The 21,085-nt window shown below is 54.9% G+C and overlaps 7 protein-coding genes across 7 annotated transcripts; 5 read left to right on the forward strand and 2 right to left on the reverse strand.

Annotated features, from left to right (window-relative positions):
* Window positions 1-310: 310 nt before the first annotated feature.
* GUITHDRAFT_100909 (hypothetical protein) lies at window positions 311-1,296 on the forward strand (the record flags this gene model as incomplete). The annotated part of the gene is made up of 4 exons (XM_005840122.1): window positions 311-353; window positions 1,016-1,120; window positions 1,172-1,218; window positions 1,270-1,296. The coding sequence occupies 4 exons, from the start codon at window positions 311-313 to the stop codon at window positions 1,294-1,296; spliced, it is 222 nt and encodes a 73-aa protein (XP_005840179.1).
* Window positions 1,297-2,175: 879 nt separating this feature from the next.
* GUITHDRAFT_132960 (hypothetical protein) lies at window positions 2,176-4,989 on the reverse strand (the record flags this gene model as incomplete). The annotated part of the gene is made up of 16 exons (XM_005840123.1): window positions 2,176-2,232; window positions 2,276-2,393; window positions 2,447-2,520; window positions 2,654-2,694; window positions 2,744-2,939; window positions 3,035-3,151; window positions 3,301-3,441; window positions 3,488-3,532; window positions 3,632-3,715; window positions 3,831-4,055; window positions 4,103-4,186; window positions 4,259-4,348; window positions 4,403-4,447; window positions 4,505-4,567; window positions 4,613-4,684; window positions 4,903-4,989. 16 exons carry the CDS (start codon window positions 4,987-4,989, stop codon window positions 2,176-2,178), a joined length of 1,539 nt encoding a protein of 512 aa, XP_005840180.1.
* Window positions 4,990-5,639: 650 nt separating this feature from the next.
* On the forward strand, window positions 5,640-6,334 carry GUITHDRAFT_100911 (hypothetical protein; the record flags this gene model as incomplete). Its single annotated transcript, XM_005840124.1, has 2 exons — window positions 5,640-5,810; window positions 5,930-6,334. 2 exons carry the CDS (start codon window positions 5,640-5,642, stop codon window positions 6,332-6,334), a joined length of 576 nt encoding a protein of 191 aa, XP_005840181.1.
* A 1,007-nt stretch (window positions 6,335-7,341) lies between these two features.
* Window positions 7,342-8,021, forward strand: GUITHDRAFT_100912 (hypothetical protein; the record flags this gene model as incomplete). Its single annotated transcript, XM_005840125.1, has 2 exons — window positions 7,342-7,602; window positions 7,722-8,021. The coding sequence occupies 2 exons, from the start codon at window positions 7,342-7,344 to the stop codon at window positions 8,019-8,021; spliced, it is 561 nt and encodes a 186-aa protein (XP_005840182.1).
* Window positions 8,022-9,591: 1,570 nt separating this feature from the next.
* Window positions 9,592-10,235, forward strand: GUITHDRAFT_100913 (hypothetical protein; the record flags this gene model as incomplete). The annotated part of the gene is made up of 2 exons (XM_005840126.1): window positions 9,592-9,816; window positions 9,936-10,235. The coding sequence occupies 2 exons, from the start codon at window positions 9,592-9,594 to the stop codon at window positions 10,233-10,235; spliced, it is 525 nt and encodes a 174-aa protein (XP_005840183.1).
* A 7,189-nt stretch (window positions 10,236-17,424) lies between these two features.
* GUITHDRAFT_150343 (hypothetical protein) lies at window positions 17,425-18,191 on the forward strand. Its single transcript, XM_005840127.1, has one exon. The coding sequence runs from the start codon at window positions 17,474-17,476 to the stop codon at window positions 18,113-18,115; it is 642 nt and encodes a 213-aa protein (XP_005840184.1). The 5' UTR covers window positions 17,425-17,473; the 3' UTR covers window positions 18,116-18,191.
* Window positions 18,192-18,529: 338 nt separating this feature from the next.
* On the reverse strand, window positions 18,530-20,806 carry GUITHDRAFT_100915 (hypothetical protein; the record flags this gene model as incomplete). Its single annotated transcript, XM_005840128.1, has 10 exons — window positions 18,530-18,571; window positions 18,608-18,674; window positions 18,737-18,893; window positions 18,941-19,020; window positions 19,061-19,103; window positions 19,478-19,516; window positions 19,717-19,822; window positions 19,870-20,011; window positions 20,184-20,255; window positions 20,301-20,806. The coding sequence occupies 10 exons, from the start codon at window positions 20,804-20,806 to the stop codon at window positions 18,530-18,532; spliced, it is 1,254 nt and encodes a 417-aa protein (XP_005840185.1).
* Window positions 20,807-21,085: the final 279 nt, after the last annotated feature.

Genomic DNA, 21,085 nt, shown 5'->3' on the forward strand with positions numbered 1-21,085 from the left:
GGAGGAGATGTTTTGTTCTTCACCGGCTCCCGCAGACATTTCAACCGCTTCCCACCCGTCTTGGTACTCCCACCCCCATCATGACAGTAAGAAGAACGGGTGATAGATCTTGACTTTTTTGTAGGTCATTCATTTCATATTGCTCGAGTTAATTTGAAAATTACACGAATCTCTTTTCCAAAGCACACTCTGTATGTGGGGTAGCACCTTTTACAATGGCTGAACACCCAATTTGGATTGAAATGAGGGGGTAGGGGTAGCGATATGGAGGGGTTATCAGCCCTTGGCTCCTCAAGTGCCCTTTCGCGTCATGCTCAACAAGCTCTTCCTCGTCGCTCGCTTCCAGAACCTCGGTGAACCTCGATCCTCTCTTGATGGCTCCTTCTTCGCGGACATGCTCCTCTCTGACCTCTCTCCGCCTTTCATGCTCCTCTATCATCTTTCTCTCGGCATGGTTCATCCTGCATCGTGCCTCCTGCTTTGCGTCTTCTGCTTCACAATCACAACGTCAGAACAATCTGAGAACCTTTCTCAGTTTGCCGCAACTTGCTTCGTCTCTTCATTCTCCCTACTTCCTTCCTCCAATGACACCTCCCGTATACCTTCACCTTCTATCATGATGATGCCTTGTCCACCCCAATCTCACTTTGCTGCTTTTGTTCTTCTTCCTACAATTGTTTCCTGCTCTTACGCAGAACCATTCCATCGGCTTTCTTCTCACTCTCAGCTCCTGCATTCACTCTACCATTGCTGCTCATCATTTTTGTGCAACCGATCTATCACGTCTGCCCATGTGTAGTTGCAGCGACCAAAATCGTACCCAGTCAGTCCTACAGATGATCAGCACTTGTTCACATCTACACTACTCACCTCACAGCCTCCATTGATGATAATCACTTGTTCACATCTACACTACTCACCTCACAGCCTCCATTGATGATAATCACTTGTTCACATCTACACTACTCACCTCACAGCCTCCATTGTCGCCTGTCACTGACGAGATCACCGACAGCGTTCGCTCACGACACCGGCATCGACAGGGGGGTGTGGGACAACCCTTTTGACGATGGCTCCTTCGGCACCCAGTACATCGCCAACGTTGATGAGCTTCCTCAATGTAACAAACATGTCAACCTCACACGCTGAGAAGCAACTGACGTGTCTGTAGACTCCTGGACCTTCAACCAGCCCGATGACTATGGCGCGGCTGACCAGGTACCGCCAGCTCTCCTGCTCTTGGGTGTGCATTAATGGTTGATGGTGCAGATCACCCCTACCACTCTCACTGAGTAAGTGTTTCCTCCTGAAACCTCCGTGAGGCTTTGTCGTGGGTTGTTGTACAGAGCAAGAAAGGGTTTTATCCAATCTAGTAAAGAATGATTGTAGCGATATTTACAACCTATGTACACACTCTCCTCCGCTTCCCCTAGAGTCTTTTGTGTCACAGAGGGTTCAGGACAGGAGAGTATCCGTTCCCTTCCCCTCTCCTCAATCTCCCACACAGGCTCCGAACGGCGAGGAGGACATCTGCAGCCCTTGTGACTGAAGGAGGAGGAAGTAGGAGATCACCGCAGTCACGCAGGAATCGCCATGAGCTCGGAGCGCTGGAAAAATCGACGGAATGTTTTCGTTCAAGGAAGGAATGGCTCTGCCGGCGCGTAAGGGAGAAGGAGAGAGGAAGCAGAGGAGGGGCAGAAGGGGAAAGAGAGCAGCAATGGAACTAGGGCAGGGAGGGTAGGAGCGAGGGAGTGAAGACCTGTAAATTGCTGCAAGCAATCTTCACAAGCCCTGTCAGTGCCTTCACCTGCTCCCATGAGAGTGAGTGAGAGGAGAGAGTAGGAGGGAAGACGAGCCCTTCGCTCTAGAGGAGTGGAGTGGCGAAGCGAGTCGTGAAGCTGCTCCTCTAGCGAAGACAGCTCTATGTCGATAGAACGAGACCTGCCACAGAAATCCTTCAGGAGGGAGAAAATGCGAGGAAGGATAAGGGAAAAGACGATGAGGAGGCAACAACTAGAACGAAGAAGGGGAAGGATGGAGCAGAAAGAGCTGGAGCTGGAGCAGGAGCAGGAGCAGGAGCAGGAGCAGGAGCAGGAGCAGGAGCAGTAGCAGGAGCAGGAGCAGGAGCAGTAGCAGGGGCAGGAGCAGGAGCAGGGGGGGAGGGGGGGGCGGTGCTTACGCAGTGTTATCGGAGCCAAGAGTCTCCAAAAGCTCCTCGATGGAAGCAAGCGCCTGTCTCCGTTTAATTCTCCTCGCATGTGCCCAACAAGGACACCTGCTGGACCAGCTCCTCCTGCTCCACTGACAAACAGGTAAGCTCGAACATGGCTCCCGTGCTTCTCTCACGTTCTCTGTGGATGAATTCCTTCAGCCCGTCGTCCGACGTCTCCTTGCTGCACGGAAGAGAGTCGTCAAGAGTCGTCAAGGACGCAGAGGGCTGTCAGACCCGTTCTCAATGTGGTGGTTTGAAAGTCTGATCTCAATCATCTCCTCATCTTCCATGACGAACATCGTCAGGACCTTGCGTTGAGAGTGAGCAAGAGGAGGGCTGACTTTTAGAATGAAGTTGATTAGTTAGCTCCTTGATCTTGTTTTGTTGCTCCTGCTCAGCATGTCAAGACTTGTTTTCAACAGTCGAGGCATGCTATCCCACCATGACTGTCAGCTTCGAGCTCTGCAGAGCATTTTCGACTTCTGGTAGCTGATTTCACATCTCGGCAAACTTGCGAAAGAAGAAGCAAACCTGCAAGCTTCACTCTTGCGTCGTTTTGTAGTCCCTTCACAATCTCCTTGTCCATTGCCAACTGCTTGTCGTGCTCTTCCTGTCTTGCTGTGTGAACCGTTGGGAGGTTGTCAAATGACTCGCTCGCCTGAAGGGCGTTGAGCTTGCCGGCGGTTGACTCCAACGAGTTCTTCAAACTTTCAATTTCCTTGCGGGACTGACGTTGCAGTTATAACCTTGTCAGGCCAACAATACATGGACTGGGGTCGACCAGATTTTCCTTCTCTTGAAACTTCCTCTGGTCATTCTCACGATCCTGATTGGAATGTGAGGAGGATTGTGCTTCACCATAACAAGCAAGACCCGCTTGCATGCTTGCAGAGTGTTTGTGATAGATTGAATTGTACTTTCCAGCTTGCTTTTCTCCGACTGCAGTTCACAGTCAGGAATGTGAGGCAAGGCAGGTCAAGGCAAGACTTTGAGAAAATTTTCTGTCTGCTGTGATTTCTTTAGGTCCACCTGTCCAACTTATCAGTCTTGGAGCGTGTTTACAAGAAACGTGTCAGTGATGTGCTTACATTCAAAGATGCGATCTCATCTTGGAGTGAATTTATCTTGGCTTGCAACGTCATCACTTCTTCGTTCTTTTTCGCAGTGTTGATGCCATTGGCAGCAGAATACTTCTCAAGCTGCTCTCTCAGACCCTCAAATTCCTTGTCCTTGAGATTGCCATCAGCTCGTCTTTTGGAAGCAAGAAAGTTACACCTTGTTTCGACGGGCATCTTCAAGCTCTTGGATGTACTTGTTTGCCTTCGAATATCATCAACAGAAACCCTCTCAAATTAATCTCAACTTCCATCTCCCCACATATCACCTCAGGGCTCACCATACTCGCACAAACCAGCTCACCTGTTGGTATGTAACATGCAACTTGTCGTATCGCGAGTCTACCAGAGCTCGCTCCTCCTCTAACTTCTGCCTTTCTGCCGATGCCTGGGAGGGGTTTCACTTCACCAATCAATTCGTCCTCCTCCTCCTCCTCCTCCTCCTCCTCCTCCTCCTCCTCCTCCTCCTCCTCCTCCTCCTCCTCCTCCTCCTCCTCTTCGACCTTTTCCAGCCGATCTCTTGTATCTTGATACAATCGCTCCAACCGCAAACATCTCGTCTTCCATCGCATAACCGCATTCTCGCCATCTTCGCTCCCTGTAACGTCCGAATTGCTGCCCTCCGGTTGGTCCACCGCTGAAGCCTCCCCTTCCTGGGCAAGACGCTTCACCATTGCAACAGCAAGTCCAAGAGCTTCAACCTTAGCAGGAAGGAGACCTTCATCTGTCTGCGCTCATAATATGAGGGCTGTAGGATGGAGAAACTGACACGAACCTCGTGATCCTGCTGCCCATCGGGTGAGTGTGCTGGATCAAACCCTCCGCTGCTCAAGAACAGCTGAGTCTTTGCATCCTCCAGCTGTTGAGAGCAGGTCATCAGCAGGATTTAGAACAATCTTCACAATGTTTCCTCTCGTTTCAGCCGAGAAACTTCTTCTCTTGCCGTTTTCAGCTCCTCATCTGAATTCTGGCTCGAGTCGCTTCCAAATATGTATTTCTGTGCCTCAGTCTTGATCATTTCCTTGAGAGAAACATCAAAAACACAAACAAACGAACAATATCCACGTCATCTCACAGCTTCAGCTGCTCGGAGCTCCAGAGCTCTCTGCATCCTTGCAACCTGTACAAAACAAGTCCACCTGAGAAAGCTTCTAACAATCAGTTTTCTTTCCCACACCTCTCCCTGTAATTCCGATCGCATCTGTCTAGACATCTCGGCTTCTTCTTTGAAGTTGATGACCTGCATGCATTTCAGCCGGTCGATCCCGAGAAGCAACCTTCTCACCTGCCGCTCCAACTTCTCCTTTTCACCTGCCAGCGCATGCTCGGATGTGCGTATCCTTTCGATCTGCTCCTTCTGAACATCGATGTTTCGAGTCAGTTTGATTTTCAACCATTCTTCACCTTCGTCATTTCTCTTCCTCCTCTCTTTACCTTTTGCCTCCCTCCCGCACTGCTTGCCATGGCAAACCTCCTCCATTCTCCCCTCCATTCTCTTTCTTACCCCGCATCTCCCTCCTCCCATCTTCTTCCTACTGCTCTTTCCCATCTGCCTCCTTGATTCGTTACTCTGACCTGTTTGATGAGAGCTGACGTCAGCGTCCTCACCCTCTCCCGCAGCTCCTCCTCAGTCGCCCTGCCCACGTCGAACTTTCTCGCCATTGATTGAGTGAGACACGAGCCCGCCTCATATTGAAGTCCTCACTGAGCTGGCGGCAGTAGTGCCACGCCGCGGCGCGGCCCGCGGTCCGATGGCCCGGCACACTGCCGCGGCGGCCCTGAAGGCCACTGAGTCACGGTGGCCGCTTGAACGGCCCGTGGGCGGGCCTTGGGGGCAGTCGGGCACTGCTGCCATGTCAAGTTCACTTACTCCGGCGGACCGTGACTTTCAAGTTCCGATCGGCGGCGGACACTGCCGACGGTCACCGTCATGGGGTTCGGAGGGTTCCGAAGTTGGATTCTTGCGCGGGGCCGCGTAGAGGCGCTGGGCGGCTCGGAGTTCATCAGGTTGAGTAAAGAAGATTCATCAGGTTAATTAAAGTTCCCGGCGAACTCCGAAATCCGAGTCCGGGATGCGTCCAGGTACAGCACTGTCACACGGTGTTTTTTTTAAGGGAACAAGTAGTCCAGTCTCAAGAACTCTTGAGAACAGTTTCTGCTCGGAACTGGAGTAGTTTACTACTGCAGATTCTGCTAACTATTTGTTGAGGGGGCGATGTCACATACTTGTATGTTTACTACGACAGGTTGTAAAGTCCCTTGATGAATATCCGAGGACACGCAAGCCGATTGCCCGACGAGCGAGGCCAAGCATGACCGACACCAGCATTGATGAGCGCTCAACCACCTCCGACAAGGTCGCCGTCGTCCTCCCCAGGAAGAAGCGCGGACAGCCCAAGGTCCGCGGTATGCGCGTCAGCCTCTCCAAGGAAGACATCCAGAAGCTCTTCCACCTCCGTCAAGTCGAGGCCGCCAAGCTCCTGGTATCTCCCTCCCCCGCTCCTCCTCGCTCTTCCTGCCTTGCTTACCTCCTTGCCTCCCCCCATCTCATCAAGCCCTGCTTGCATGCTCAGGCGCTGACCGTCGGCTGTCTTGCTATCAGGGCCTGTCGCTCACTGCGCTCAAGTCGGTATGCCGGAAAGTCGGCGTCCTCCGCTGGCCGTACTCCCGGGACAGGCAGCAGTCGACCACATCGGGTCTGGGCTCGAGCGCGTCAAGCGGATGGGCAGGGGAGAAGCTGGAGGAGGTCAGCGATGCGAGCACGGAGGATGCGTCAGGAGGAGGAGAAGAGGAGGGGAGACATGAGGAATGGAAGGGGAGCAGCACGCGTCGGGCAGAGGGGAGGGAAAGTTGGGAAGCGAGTGCGAATAGCATGTTGGTTGGTGACTTGGAGGACACCTGGGAAGAGCTAGAAGAGTGCCGGCGGGCTCTTGACGCAAAGTGGATAGCCTGGTATATATCAGCGACGGACGAGAGCAGTGTAACTCGCTGGGATGGTTTTTCATAGACCTTTCGATCGAGCCCATTCTAATTGTGAATTCTAGTTTTCTTGTCCTATAGCAATTCTCCTACATGTCTCTTGTCTTTTAACAAGATTTTTCTTCTGATATGAGATGGCCGCGTGGCCCGGTGTTCCGGAAGTTCCGAGTCACACAACTTGCCGGGCAACACTAACCGTTGAACTTTCACTTAGACTCAGGCTTCAGATTTCGCCAACCGGCGAGTCAGAGTTGAAACCTGAGGATTTTTAAAGTTGTTCTGAACTTACTAATGCCACGATGATGAAATCCACACGTACGGTAGCCCGTATCGGCCGGCCGAGGCCGGCGGCGCGCGGCGAATCTCCGAGGCCGCTCCGTCAGTACGGTACGGTAACTGTGACTTCGGCGTGCCGCAGTGTGCGGCCGCGGCAAACGGGAACCGGGTGTCGGACCGGCCCGCGGCGTGGTCGCCGACCGGCAGCCTGTACGGTAGCAAGTTCCGAAAGTTCTGAGTTCCGATGGCCGGGCATGATGCGGCCCTCACTGACAGTCCGGGCTCGGATCGGGGCGACTCATTTTCAAGTTTTTAACCACTTTGAGCAAAAGATGGTAACGGCTGCACAAGGTAAAAAAACAAGACGAGGCGGACTCGCTCTAGTACCAAGAACGGAATTTCCCGATCAGATGGAACTTTCCTCCAACTGGCGGAACTTGAAAGCGGGCTTCAAAGTTCCGATCGGAATTTTCCGTGTTTGATGTTTTACTACAGAGATTTCCACACATTCGGTTCTTGCTTCGGAGGATTCCGTACGGTACAAATATTTTGTTAAAGTACAAATTCTGAAAATTGATGACTATGCCTCTATCAACATTAGTCCTTTCGAGGAAAAGAGAAGGTCGGACCTCAGTTAATTACAACACGGCTTCAAAAACAAGCATTGTTTCATTTAACAATAGTTTTTCGGAAAATAAAGCTACTCCCACACCTGCACTCTATAAAAGCCTCGGAATTGAACCACTTCTGCAACAAAGCATGCCAGCAACACAGAGCACCTTCATCCCTTTTTCCATGCACACTACAGAGATTGACGATAGCGATACTTGCTCATCCTGCAGCTCCCCATCTGCGAGACCTCCATGCTCTCCTACCGACCTCATCCCCGACAAGGTCGCCGTCGTCCTCCCCAGGAAGAAGCGCGGACAGCCCAAGGTCCGCGGTATGCGCGTCAGCCTCTCCAAGGAAGACATCCAGAAGCTCTTCCACCTCCGTCAAGTCGAGGCTGCCAAGCTCCTGGTATCTCCCTCCCTCGCTCCTCCTCGCTCTTCCTGCCTTGCTTACCTCCTTGCCTCTCCCCATCTCATCAAGCCCTGCTTGCATGCTCAGGCGCTGACCGTCGGCTGTCTTGCTATCAGGGCCTGTCGCTCACTGCGCTCAAGTCGGTATGCCGGAAAGTCGGCGTCCTCCGCTGGCCGTACTCCCGGGACAGGCAGCAGTCGACCACATCGGGTCTGGGCTCGAGCGCGTCAAGCGGATGGGCAGGGGGGAACAGCGACGCGAGCACAGAGGATGCGTCAGGAGGGGAGGAGGGAGGGGAGTGGGTGCACGAGTGGGACGGAGATTGCGATCAGGAGGAGGACAGGAGGCCGCTGGACGCCAGGTGGATAGCGTGGTACATCTCAGCGACGGAGGAGAGCGACGTGAGTATGTGGTGAATGAGGGTGCGGGAAGGAGCTTATCTCGGGTGGCTGGATATTGCTTTGTTTTGAATTGCTCAGCCACGACGATATTCATGTATTTGTAGAGTGCTTTCTGCTTGACTTGCAAAAGCACTGCCTGGCAAATTAGCATTTGCCGAACGGTTATTCATGTTTGGCCAAGTTTTGAAAGATTGTTACATGACTCAGTGAGTAAACACTTGGAATTGGAAAACTATCTTCTAGCACTGAATCCTGCTGTATCGAGGTTGCCTTTTATGAGTAGTACTCATCAGGCTTCCTTTTCAAGTTTGTTGAAGTTGTGGACGGGCCCATCATTCAACTCAGTCGGAACTAAGTTTAAGCCGCGGGCCGCGGTTCTAGCTTACCCAACTCGCCAATGTACCGCAAAGCCGTGCGGCGGCCCGCCCATCACGGTAGGCTAGCTTCCAGTAACGCCGTTGAATAATCGGCTGCATGCTGCGGTCATATTTTCTTTATTGACTGAAAAAGAAGGGCAAACCGGAGCAAACAAAGGAGGGGGAGGATAAAGCGGCCTACAAACCCGCCTCAATAAAATACTAGGAAACGAAGGAGGCAGCGAAATCCGCTACTCCAACCACGCAAGCGACGGCATGCATGAACGACAAGCAGGGGAACAAGGATCAGGACAAAGAGCAGTAGCGCAAGGCTGATCAAAGGCCCCTGCGCCGGAGGAGGACTGCAAGACCCATACGAGAGCGATACTGCCGAAACAGGCGAGCACGCAAACGATGAAAGCCAGCCTGAGGGTCCCCATACACCGCCTCCCGGAGTCCTAAGCGCATGAGAGTCCATCCGAGCCCGGCGGCCCACTCAGCCGCTGTCAGCGTAGCTCCATGGCCGTGATCCGCCAGGTACCGTACCAGAGAAACCACCGATCGGATCGGTCATGATCCGTACCTGCAGTGAAGGGAACTTTAAGCGCGTTCGTGAGGGAGATGGTGAGGAACTTCGGAGGATGGTTGTGCGGCGGTCAAACTGACCTCGTAAAGGCCTTCGGCGGGTGATGGGTGCCATAACTTGCCGCGCAGTGCGCCGCCCGATCGTGGGCGGGGCCGCGCGGAGAGCGCACTGCAGAAAGTCCGACTGTGTGTCGGCAGTGTCATCGTGAAGTCCAGAACCAGCCCATGCGGCCAGTGGCATGGTATTTTACTGAGTGCCCGCGTTAGCCGGGCCAGGCTGCATGGCGGCGGCGGCCCGGTTGAACCGCCCGTGGCCCGGCCGGGCGTCCACTCCCGCTCCCAAAATAACCCTGCCTGCAAGCTAGACAATGAGAATCTTACTACACGGCGGTACCGGAAACGACCGAGCAGAAACTCTCAACGATTCGTAGTCTGTCATGAGGACTTTACGACACCAAGAAGGAACCACCCACTAGAAAAGGTTTTCACAATGCCTTCACCTCCCCCAACTGCGCCTCCGCGATCACTCCACAGAAGCAAGCGCCCTCGAGCCCCAGCCATCTTGTCCAAGTCTACCAGCTCCACCTCTGACATCGCCTGGCTCTCCGATCATCGGCTACAGATCAGCCACACTGCATCTACCAATGCACCCAGTGCAAATCGACGATAGCGATACTTCCCCGTTGTTCACCTTGACTCCTGCGGACTCTCCATGCTCTCCTACCGACCTCATCCCCGACAAGGTCGCCGTCGTCCTCCCCAGGAAGAAGCGCGGACAGCCCAAGGTCCGCGGTATGCGCGTCAGCCTCTCCAAGGAAGACATCCAGAAGCTCTTCCACCTCCGTCAAGTCGAGGCCGCCAAGCTCCTGGTATCTCCCTCCCCCGCTCCTCCTCGCTCTTCCTGCCTTGCTTACCTCCTTGCCTCTCCCCATCTCATCAAGCCCTGCTTGCATGCTCAGGCGCTGACCGTCGGCTGTCTTGCTATCAGGGCCTGTCGCTCACTGCGCTCAAGTCGGTATGCCGGAAAGTCGGCGTCCTCCGCTGGCCGTACTCCCGGGACAGGCAGCAGTCGACCACATCGGGTCTGGGCTCGAGCGCGTCAAGCGGATGGGCAGGGGGGAACAGCGACGCGAGCACGGAGGATGCGTCAGGAGGGGAGGAGGGAGGGGAGTGGGTGCACGAGTGGGACGGAGATTGCGATCAGGAGGAGGACAGGAGGCCGCTGGACGCCAGGTGGATAGCGTGGTACATCTCAGCAACGGAGGAGAGCGACGTGAGTATGTGGTGAAGCACTATTCAGCTGGTTGGATATTGCTTTGTTTGGACTTAGACTACTCAATTTAACACAGTGTGATTAGATATCATTGCTTTGTTTTGACTTAGACTATTCATTTTTTTGAGACAGTGTGATTATTTGAGGTTCTTTTAGCTTACTCTATTATTTGCAATCAAGTTATTCGAGGAATACTTTGATTTCAATCTCTTTTTCCATTCGCTTTTCGTTGCCATCCGAACTTGTCAACGCCGAGGTACAGCATCGACTGTGTCAGCCGGGACATAGCATTAGGCGGGCCTCACTGCTCAGCCTGTGAATCCGAGCATGAGAGTTCCCCGAAGTAGTGTGTAGAGGTACGGAACTTGATGCATCGACTTTACTACAGGTCATCACTCCATGATCGACCCCCTAACTGAGCGACACCTCAATTTGAATCGGCATCTCAGGTACGTTGGCCCTTGTAGTTAAAAAGTCGCTCACTACTAGGGTACTCGAAGTCGCTCATCACATTCTAGGGTACTCCCGGCTCGGAGTTCAATAATAAGTGGCCGCGTGAGGAGTCCCGGGAAAAGCCGAGCCGCTGAGCTCGGGTGACCGCAAGGCCGCCGCCGTGACCGCTGCCACCGCATCGGGGAGACGCAACTAAAAAACGGTACTCAAAAAAATGCCAATGCTACCTTGGCAGCCTAATCTTTACTCAACCCGGGGGGGGGGGGGGGGGGGGGGGGGGCTCGCAGCCGCCCGGCCCGGCGCTGGCAGCCCTTCAAGCCACTGACCCGGCCTGAGCACTCATCACCGTGGCCGCACTGTCAAACGGTTAACGATTAAAAATCAGTGCTGTACGAGGACAATCAGCCTCGGAACACTGAGTGCCTGGCACGGTGCCACGGTGTGACTCGCCGAAAGCCTAGTCACTGAGAGCCATACGCCGGGCGCTTGAGCTGACGAAAGATCCTGGACCGGATGCGTTTGCAAGTTGGATCACCTGAGACGTCTTGCGCCGCGAGACGGTCGGACGGTCACTTCAATGGGAAACTGAGTTCCGGCCGGGCCGCCGGGCCGCCCGGCGCGCCCGGCCCGGGCGGTCACCCCGGTGCCGGCAAAGAGTTTATGACCGCATCCCCACGCTGACCAGTCCAGAAATAGCTTCATCGCTGAATTGTGCATAATGCCGACTGGTACAGGGCGCGAGAGGATGGAACGACGATGACAGTTACTGAGATGTTGCAAGGTGTGAATCCCAGAACGATGTTACGAAACCATCACATCCAAAGGCTTCTTATAGCTTGCCCTGTCGTGTTCTTCATCCTTATCGTTGCCGCGAATCTGCAGGGAGGCAGTACAGGTGTAGAACATGATCTGTTGGAACAAGCAGCAGAAGATGTCAGCCGATGCTCGAAGTTCACTGGGTTCCTTTTGAATGAATGTTTGGAGCAGAAACAGACGAGACAAAGTTCTCCTGCATTGTGGACAGAGGACGAGTTGAAGAATGGGCTGTGGAAGACAGAGAAAGCGTTGGCAGACATGGAGATAAGGCAGTATAAGAACAGCAGACAGAGGGAAGCCGCGCACAAAGCACAAAACCAAAGACTGGACAAGTTTAAGAAGAGGATGGAAGGCGCCCTGACATTGATACACCAAATCCAGGATGAGATGGGAACTAGTCACAGCGAGCTAGTGCAGAGGTTGAAAGATGACCTCCAGCGGACCAAGTCCAAAATATCCGGCTACATAGATGACGGTACAACTCAGCTGAAGGAGAAGCTGGACGTGCTGAACAGGAGAGAGATCGCTCTGACGAAACGCCTCCTGGAGATGATAGATGCGCAATCTCGGATCCTCACCCAAGAGGCGGACGGCGATCACCAGGAGGAGATGAAGAAGAACGATGAAGTGAAGGGGTTCATCGAGGGTAAGAAACTGATGCGTTGTACAGATGTCTGTAGAGATCTTTGATGTGTTGTAGAGATCTCTGTAGAGATCTCTGATGTGTTGTAGAAAGCTCTGTTTGCGGGTGTACTTGATTTGGTTCTCCTCTGTGCTCAAGGTCTGAGCGCTCCTCCAGGTGTGCACGACGAGCAGCGGAGGGAAGACGCTCGGATTCTCAGCGAGATAACCTTTATCAAGTCGGCGATTCAGACGCTCAGACAGCGGCAGGGGCGCGACTATCAGAGTTTGGATGACATACACAAGAAGATGGTAGCGAAGATGGCTGATAACGTCGAGGAAGCTCGGACGAACCTCGAGAAGCATGTGATGTCGTTTACGTACTTTGTGAGCTTGCACTGAATGGGTGTCAACAGGTGTCTATGATCAAGGCGAATGTTTCGTCACAGATACAACTGGATAAAGACCGGATGGAATCCAAGATCCAAGATCTCTCAACAAACGGCCAAAATAGAGTGCTCCAGTTGGACGATAAATCAAAAGATCTTGTCAGAAATCTGCAGGAGAAGCTGAGCTCGCACAAGGAGTACCAGGTCTGTACGATCAAACATCGATTCATACTCATGTTGCATCTCCAGTCGGCGAACAATACACAGCAAAGGAAGAACATTCTCGACCTAAAGCAAGATCTGCTTGCCTACAACCTCACGAGCAACCAGGAGATCGAAGCTCTAAAGGAGAATTCCACTCGATTTCAAGAGGTATAGACCCTCCTTTGCCATCTTCCTCCCGCCCTCCCTCCCCAAGTTACGCACGCACGCACGCACGCACGCACGCTGTTCGAATCCCTCCTAGATTCTTCTCACATCTCTCACCCTTGACCCGGTGTCGGCAGGTCTTTTCTGCATCAGCAGATGCGCTGCGAACGGCTGAGAGCAAGCAGCGAGCTGATGTCTTGAGCCTCATCACCTCCGTGATCCAGTCGCTCGACAACCTCCAGCAAACATCGACGAGTCAGGCAAGAAACAGCGTCAGCTTGTTGATGTACAGCTCACTGTGGTTCAGGTCCACCTCAACGAGGAGAGGACGACGCCTGAAGTTTCGAAGATCACGTCGGACATCAACAGTGCAATCTCTGAGATCGAACAGAAGCGCAACGAGGACTACAGTGAGCTGAAGGACACGTTTGAAGAACGATTGGCTACGTTGAAGGATACCAACATGCAGAAAGCAGGCAACCTGGACAGGGTGTACAGCAAGTCTGTGAACAACGTTGCTGCGAAGCTAGGAGAGGCTCGTACATCTGTGGAAGCCTTTGACAATCAACAAAAGCAAGAGTCATCGAGTCGGATGCAGGCATGGAAGGCTAAGTTTGAAGCAAACAACACACAGCAGGGAACTGAACTGAACTCGCTCACTCGCACAGTGTCAGAGGGATCGACTAAGCTTGCTGGATTTCTGTCCGAGCTTACGACCAAGATCTCCAGTCTTGTGACCACTTTGCACCGCGAGCAGGATTTCTTGGATTCCTCCCACCGAAAGAACGTGACAAACCTGAACGAGTCCCTGATCAAGGACCTTGCCGCCTTCGAGGACAAGATAGTCCGCCTGGCTCATCACGAGGCCTCGTCCGCACATGGCGAAGTGCTGGGCTCTTTCACTGCAGAGAAGTTTGCGCTTAACTCTCTTGAAAGCAACTTAGCCTATCAAGACGAAAATCTGAATCAGACGCTGCAGTCGCAGCTTTCGAGCTTCCGTGCCTCGTCTCAGAAGGCAAACTCCCGTCTCCAGAGCGACGTTGACTTGCAAGCACGGAAAAGGTCGGAGTGGGACAGCCGGCTGACGGAGGAAGAAAACATTCACAATGCAGTACAAGGAAACCTCTCATTATACCTTGCTGCCCTTCAGACCGCCCGGAACAACGCGATTGACGCTCTGCGAGCTCAGCTCTCTCAAAGTCTCAATTCTGTGGAGGAAGAGATCAAGAGCGAAGTCAATGAGCTCGACCGTCAGAAGAGCCATAGCATTCTCTCCAAGAAGCAAGCTGCCTTGGAGGTGATTGACAGGCTCGAGGCCCTCGAGACCTCGTTGCTTGCCAACTCAACTTCCTTCAACGGGAAGCTGCAGGTAAGCGACCTTGACCCGCATGTCAGCTAACGATGCTGATGATGATGGTGCAGGGTGAGCAGCTAGACTGGCACGATGCAGAGGAGGCGAAAGTGAAAGGTTTCCAGTCCAATTTTGACACGTGGAAAGATGCGAACAGCAACAACATGGAGGGATTCAACGAGTCGACGCACGTGAAGGAGAAGCAGCTTGCGGACGAGCAGGAGGCTATGGGACACAAGATCGTTGAGGATGAGCAGGAGCTGACCAGAGGCTACGAGCGAGACGTCTCGTCACTGAAGCAGCGGCTCTCGTCCTCGTTGGACCTCTACAACCAGACGGAGATGGAGTTGCTGGCGCAGTCTGTGCGACAAGCCATGATGAAGGTTGAGCAGCTCGGCTGGCAGCTGGGGGCGAACGGGGCGAAGCTGAGGGCGAAGGTGCATAAGGAGGAGGAGGATCAAGAGGAGCTGTACTCGACTACAAAGAGGCTGCTCGCTCAGATCCAGGCGGATCATCAGTCCTTCCTTGAGCAGCACGAGAGCGAGTTGAGTATCCTCGAGAGCCGTGAGGCTGCCCAGGAACAAAGCCTCGTGCACGAGGTGCGAATGGCGCTCTCCTCTCCTCCTCGCCCCCTTTGCACTTGATCCTTTCTTGTCTTTCCTCGCTTCTCTCCGCTACCCTCTCCTAGCCTCCCTTCCCCTCCCCTCCCCTCCCCTCCCTTCCCTTCCCTTCCCTTCCCTTCCCTTCCCTTCCCTTCCCTTCCCTTCCCTTCCCTTCTATTTGCTCCTCCTTGCCTGACCTGATTAATTGCAGGCACTTCTGTTGAGAAACGACATGTCCGAGTGGTCGGCAGAGGAGGAGGGGACAGTGGGGCCAGGAGTAGTCACCAAGGAGGAGGAGATGGACGGGAAGCTACGGGCAATGGTGTCGGCGCTGCGCAATAAGCTGAAGGAGGGAGAGCAGGAGCAGAAGAGCGGGAGGGGGCAGGAGCAGGAGAAAGACTCGACCCTGCACTCAGACCTGTCTTCGGACCTCGCTGCTATGCAAGCAGCTCTCGACAGCGACGTGTCGCAGGAGGGAGAGAAGTGGAAGTCAGCGAACAGCACCATCTATGATCTCATCCTCCCCATCAATCGAGAGGTCTCTTCCACCGAGCTGAGGCTTGAGCAGCTGGACCGCTCCATGGACTCAGCATACGCCCAGCTGCGCGCGAAGCACGAGCAGACGGTGAACGAGATCAAGGAGAAGATCCAGGACAAGACGAACAGTCTTAAGGGGGAGGGAGACGTTGACCAGAGCAAGCAGGATGAGGAGATCTCGAGGCTGATCACTCAGTCGATGAGCAGGAGGATGGCGGAGCTGCTGAACCTCCAGGATCAGCTGAAGGTGTACATCTCGCACTTCAAGAACGACATGTCCAGCCAACTCTCAGTATTCTCCCACCTCCACCAGGAGAACCTCGACAGCTATGAGGAGGTGGATAGGCTGGTGAAGGAGAGCAAAAGGAATGTTTCCAGCTCCCTCCAACTCCTCTCCGACAATCTTGCTCACCTCAAGCTGGATGTGCAGGAGGGTTCACGCCAGCTCTCCGATGCAGAGGAGGAGGAGAAGGGCACTGTCGTCAACGACCTCCAGCGCCTGCGCAACAACTTCACCTCCACCCTGCAGGATCTCAAGCAGGGGATCCTGCAGCGGATCGTCTCGCTCAGGGCAGACATCGTGCGGGTGCAAGGAAAGCTGGAGAGCGAGGACGCCGTGCTGGAGCGAGAGCACGACAACGACGACCGGAGCGTCCGGTCGAAGCTGGTGACGGGTGTCAACCAGCTCGACAGGTCTGCTCAGTCCATCCTCCAGCAGCAGAGCAGGGAGGTGCAGGGGAACATCAATCAGCTGGTGGCCAGCCAGAACTCAGTCCTCTCCTCCCTTGACAGATCCACCCACTCCCTGCTCTCGAGCCTCCGCAATCGCGTCCAGCTCGCTGCCACCAAGGAGGCCAACGACATGCGCGTGCAGGACCAGAAGTTTGGTTCTGTGGACGGGAAGGTGAAGAAATGGTGGGACGACGGGAGAACATCGGTGAGTGACAAGGCGCTTTCACATCCCCCACCCCCCTCCTCCCGGTCCTGGTCCTCTCCCTTTGCTTTCTCCTTGCCTTTCCTTGTCTCTTTCCTCTTCCCACGTGATCTCCTCCCCTTCACGGTCTCCTTCTCACTCCTAACGCCTCCCTCCAGCTCTCTTCGCTGCGGGCGAAGCTCGAGAGGATCGAGGAGAGGGTCCGCAGCCGCAAGCAGCGACTGGAGCAGGAGCAGGCGACTGCCATCTCTCAAGTTGTTGCGAAGCTCGAGCGAGCCATCACCGCGATGAACGCGACGATCCTGTCCTACTACTCGCAGGCAGAGCAGTCGAGCACTTCCTCCCTCCTGGCCCAGCTCTCCTCCCTCGATACCTCCCTGCAGCGCATCAAGAATGAACAGAGCAGAGCGCTCCGAGACGAGGACAGAGATATGAATCAGGTGAGGAGGAGCAGGAGGGAGGAAAGGAGGAGCAGGAGCAGGAGCAGGAGGAGGAGGGGCAGCAGAATGAGAGCGGAGGGCGGAGAGGGGCAGGGGCAGGGGCAGGGGCAAAGGGGAGGGGAAGGAGGAGGGAAGGGAGGAGAATAACAAGCATACAGATCAACGAGTATCACATCAACACCATCAAGCTCATCCGGAACAGACTGAGCCACGTTCTCAACCTCATTGACAACTTTGCATCCTCTGCCGATGGGCGAATGAGAGAGTTGAAGGCGTTCTTCCATCAGTCTCAGGATGACCTGGAGGTCAGACAACTCGACCTGATTCTCTACCTCCAACTCCCGCTGTCGCCTTTCTTTTCTTCATTCCCCAAATCTGCTCCATTGCCCTCTCGTCTCCTTCTCACTGCTCTCCTTGTTTCCTTTCGTTCTCCCTTTGCATTCCCCTTCCTCCTCTCCTCTCCTCCTCTCCTCTCCTCTCCTCTCCTCAATCCCCTCCTCTCCTCTCCTCTCCTCTCCTCTCCTCTCCTCTCCTCTCCTCTCCTCTCCTCCTGCTCTGACCTCCTTGGCTCCCCACACTCGCGTCATTGACCACATGCTGCAGGGGAACTTCAGGGATCTGATCGCAACGGGGACGAGGGAGCGAGCTGAGATCAGAACTCGGGTGGCATCCAAATACACCGCGCTGAGGAGGACGTTTGCAGTGGACTGGAGGTACCAGCAGCAGCTGTTGGAGAGGAGGATGGAGGAAAGGACGAAGGATCTGGAGCGAGACATCGCAAACTTTCAGCGGCAGCTCGAGTCCCAGACGGCTCAGCTGCAGGAGAGGATGAAGCGCATGAAGGGCAGGGACGACGACATGGAGCAGGACCTGAGCAAGAGGATCGACAAGGCGAAGGAGGAGAGGAGGAGGGTGGAGCGACTGGAGGAGGACGTGTGGGGCAACTACTTGCATGCCAAGTCAGCTCTGGCTGGGCTGAAGGAGGACACGAAGGAGAGGGAGCAGAGCACGGACGCAAGCATGGCGAGCCTGGAGCGGGAGCTGAACAACAACCAAGGAGCAGCAGACAGCATCACCCGCATCCAGCAGACGCTAGCGGCCCTTAAGACAAGGATCAACGAGCTAGCACGTGGAGTTGGTGTGAAGAGCGACGGGCTGAGGACGAAGGAGGCAGACGCGAACGAGCTCGGGGAAGTGGCGACTGCCTTCCTGCGGTCAGAGCTGGAGCGACTACAGAGGCTGCTGGACTCGTCGGTGAACGAGAGGAGGAGGATAAGGTCGCAAGCAGAAGGAAGCATGAGAGACTTCCAGCTGCGACTGGAGAAGTTCCGAGGAGACTTGCGGCAGATCAACGCGACCTGGAACGCCTACGACCAGCCGTGATGACTGCAAGTGTCTTGTTATTGTTTCGATCCCAGTCGGCGGGTCGTCGAACGGCTCTCTCTGCCTTGACTTACTTGTATTCCCTTGCCCCAGCTTGTAAATCTTCTTTCCCCTCCCCCCCTCCCTCTTGGGGGTTGTCCTTTTCTCTTATCTTTAGATTTCTTTTCATAAACATTTCCCTTAGAACCTCGCCTACAAGAACCTTGGCTCCTGTTTCTCCATCTGCAATGGATGTCATATCATTCCGCATCTCTTCTCCCCAATCTATCGCTCCTCTCCTCTCCTAACCTTTCCCCCACTCTCCCTTTTCCTTCTCCCTTCACATTTTCCCCTCATCATCTTTCTTCATCTTTATCTTCTCCTCCTTAACCCCCTCTCCACTTTCCTCTCCTGCCTCCTCTTCTCTCCTTTCCTTCACTCTTCTCTCCCCCGCTCTCCCTTCCCTCTCCTCCTCACCTGAAAACGTCTCATCAGTCCCTTCTTCGCATTCACCTCGTAACTCTGGTGGAACAGTCGCAGGTGCCGAGGCTTCAGCGTGTTTTCAAGGAAGGCAACAGCCCTGCTCCCCCACTCAGCACCATCCCCTCCCCCCCCGCTCTTCCTCCTCCTCTTCCTCCTCACTTGCTCGCTTCTTCGATCGCCCGCGCCTGCGCCTTCACCTCCGTCTCCACCTCCGACACTGAGCTCGAGATCTGCCGCAGCTCCTCCTCCTGCTGTTCCGGTCGCTCCCACTTCACCTCCCACAGCTTCTTCCGGATCGCGCGGGAGATGGGGGATACTGGGGGTTGAGCGCGTGAGGAGGGAGGACGAGGACGGAGGTGGCACCTTGAGATGGCACAGCAGCTTGTGGAGAGCTGAGCAGTTGCTGGGCTGGAGGGATTATCGGGCTGAGAGAAAGACTCGCCCTATGGACTCGATCACGGGAAAAGGCATGCTGGACGATACCTTGCTGCTGGTGAGAAGCTCAGGTCCCCGGCCATCTCATCGTCTGCGAGGGAGTGAGGATGATGGAAAGGAGGAAAGGGAGGAGGACGAGGACGAGGACGAGAAGGAGAAGGAGGACGAGGACGAGGACGAGGACGAGAAGGAGAAGGAGGACGAGGACGAGGACGAGGACGAGGACGAGGACGGGGACGGGGAGGTAGTCGAGGAAATTGTAAGATGAACAAGAGGGACGATATAGAGGAGGGAGAGGGGCGGGAGAACTTCCAAACCTTCCTGGCTCGTATTGAGGTTCTGCACTTGGGAGGAGGCGTATCCTCTGCCGTAAATCTTCTCTCTGATCACTCGCAGCAAACAGCAGACACTGTTTCATCCTCACCTGCCCCCAGCGTCTTCCCTTCCCCGAGTATGGCCGCCAACCATCGCCACCTACCACGAGCGTCTCGAATCCTGGGATCTCTGCAGCAATGAGTTATTGAGCCTCCCACCTGCCTCCGCCGACCTTGCCCTCACTCTCTCGGTCGTCTGCTACCTCCACCACCTCTTCCTCGTACTCCTACTCTCCCCTCTTCCCCTCCCCCCTCCCCTCCTCCTAGTCCTCCTCGAACTACTTCTTTCCTTCCTACTCCTACTGCTTCCCCCGGCTGCCGCCGTCTCACCTTGCTGGAGCGATCTTCGTAGCGGCAAGTAAGGATCCCTCAAGGCAGTTCGCCCTCCCTCCTCCTCCTCCTCCTCCTGCCGTAGCTGCGGAGAACCACAGACGTCCTGCAAGGAGGCTAACCGAGCAGCCGCAGGCGATTCTTCCTCCTCACCTTCTGCAGCTTCAGGAGCTGGAGGATCTTTCTCTCTGCCCTGCTCTCTCCCCGCAGCTCCTTGCTCGGTGGCATCCAATGGTGCTCCTCCTTGGCTCGGAGGTAGGACACGCACGTCGCGCTCTTGGCAAGCTGCTCCAGCCTGCCGATGCGACACAGGAGGGAGGGGCAAGGAGTCAGCGAAGAGCTGGAGAGGAACGGAGACGGAGATGGAGAGAAGAACAAGCAAGAGAAAGAGAACGAGCAGGAACAAGAGCAGGAACAAGAGCAGGAACAAACAAGAGCAGGAACAAGAGCAGGAACAAGAGCTTTACCTCCTGAGCTCAAGAATGTTCAGACGGCCTTCTTCCTGCCTCCGCTCGAGGATGCGAAGCAGCTCAATCGCTCTGCTCCTCACTCAGTAACCTGAGGGGGGACGGCAGGTACCTGACCTCCTTCCCTCCTCCATCGCTCGCTCCCTGCTGGATGCCACATCCCACTCTTCTCCTTCTTCCCTCACAAGGTGAGCCGTCGCTCCGCGCATCCCTCTGCCATCACCTCCATCAGGACGCGATGCTCCCGGGAGCGCTCCTCCTGCAGCGTCTAACGGCTGGTCCCAAGTTTCCATAATGTCTCCGTCAAACCACGAGTAGGCGGGGAAGGCGACTTTCTCCTGGAAGGCCCTCGCTCTCCACAAGACGATCCTCTCCAGGTACCAACTCGGCTCTTCGCCATGGGGTAGAAACCGAACGAGCATGCTGGTCGGCCTTCCGATGTTCCTTGCATGGAGAGTGAAGGTGTTTCTGCTGCCATGGCTGAAGACCTGTCGCTCCTCTAGCCCCATGGCCTTGGACATCATGCTCTGATCAAGTTGCCGCTCTCCTGTAGTCCCCAATGTGCCTGCCACATCCGGCATGAGCATGAGAGGAGGGAGAGAGTCACGACTTGCCGTTGACATTGACGAACACCTTTGACGACGTGCCTGACCCTACAGGCCTTCCCGTGAACACCTGGACCTTGTACACGACCGTCTGCTGCGAGCAGAGTTCCTCCAGCTCTTTGCATGCCCACGAGGTCCCGTCCTCGTCCTCGTCGCTCCCCTCTGCATAGCTGCTGCGCCGCCATGCGCTTCTCTCGCTCACTTCAGACGGCATAACTACATTCTCTGATACTTGTTCACTCCTCTCTACACTCTTCTTCCTCCTCTCCTCTCCTCCCCCCCTCCCTCTCCTCTCCT

The sequence above is a fragment of the Guillardia theta genome, assembly GCF_000315625.1.
Source record: "Guillardia theta CCMP2712 unplaced genomic scaffold GUITHscaffold_6, whole genome shotgun sequence".
Lineage (NCBI taxonomy): Eukaryota > Cryptophyceae > Pyrenomonadales > Geminigeraceae > Guillardia > Guillardia theta.

What these genes read in the sequence shown, in the direction of transcription:
- GUITHDRAFT_150343 (XM_005840127.1), top strand. Translation starts at nt 17,474, where the DNA reads ATGGAGGAAAGGACGAAGGATCTGGAGCGAGACATCGCAAACTTTCAG.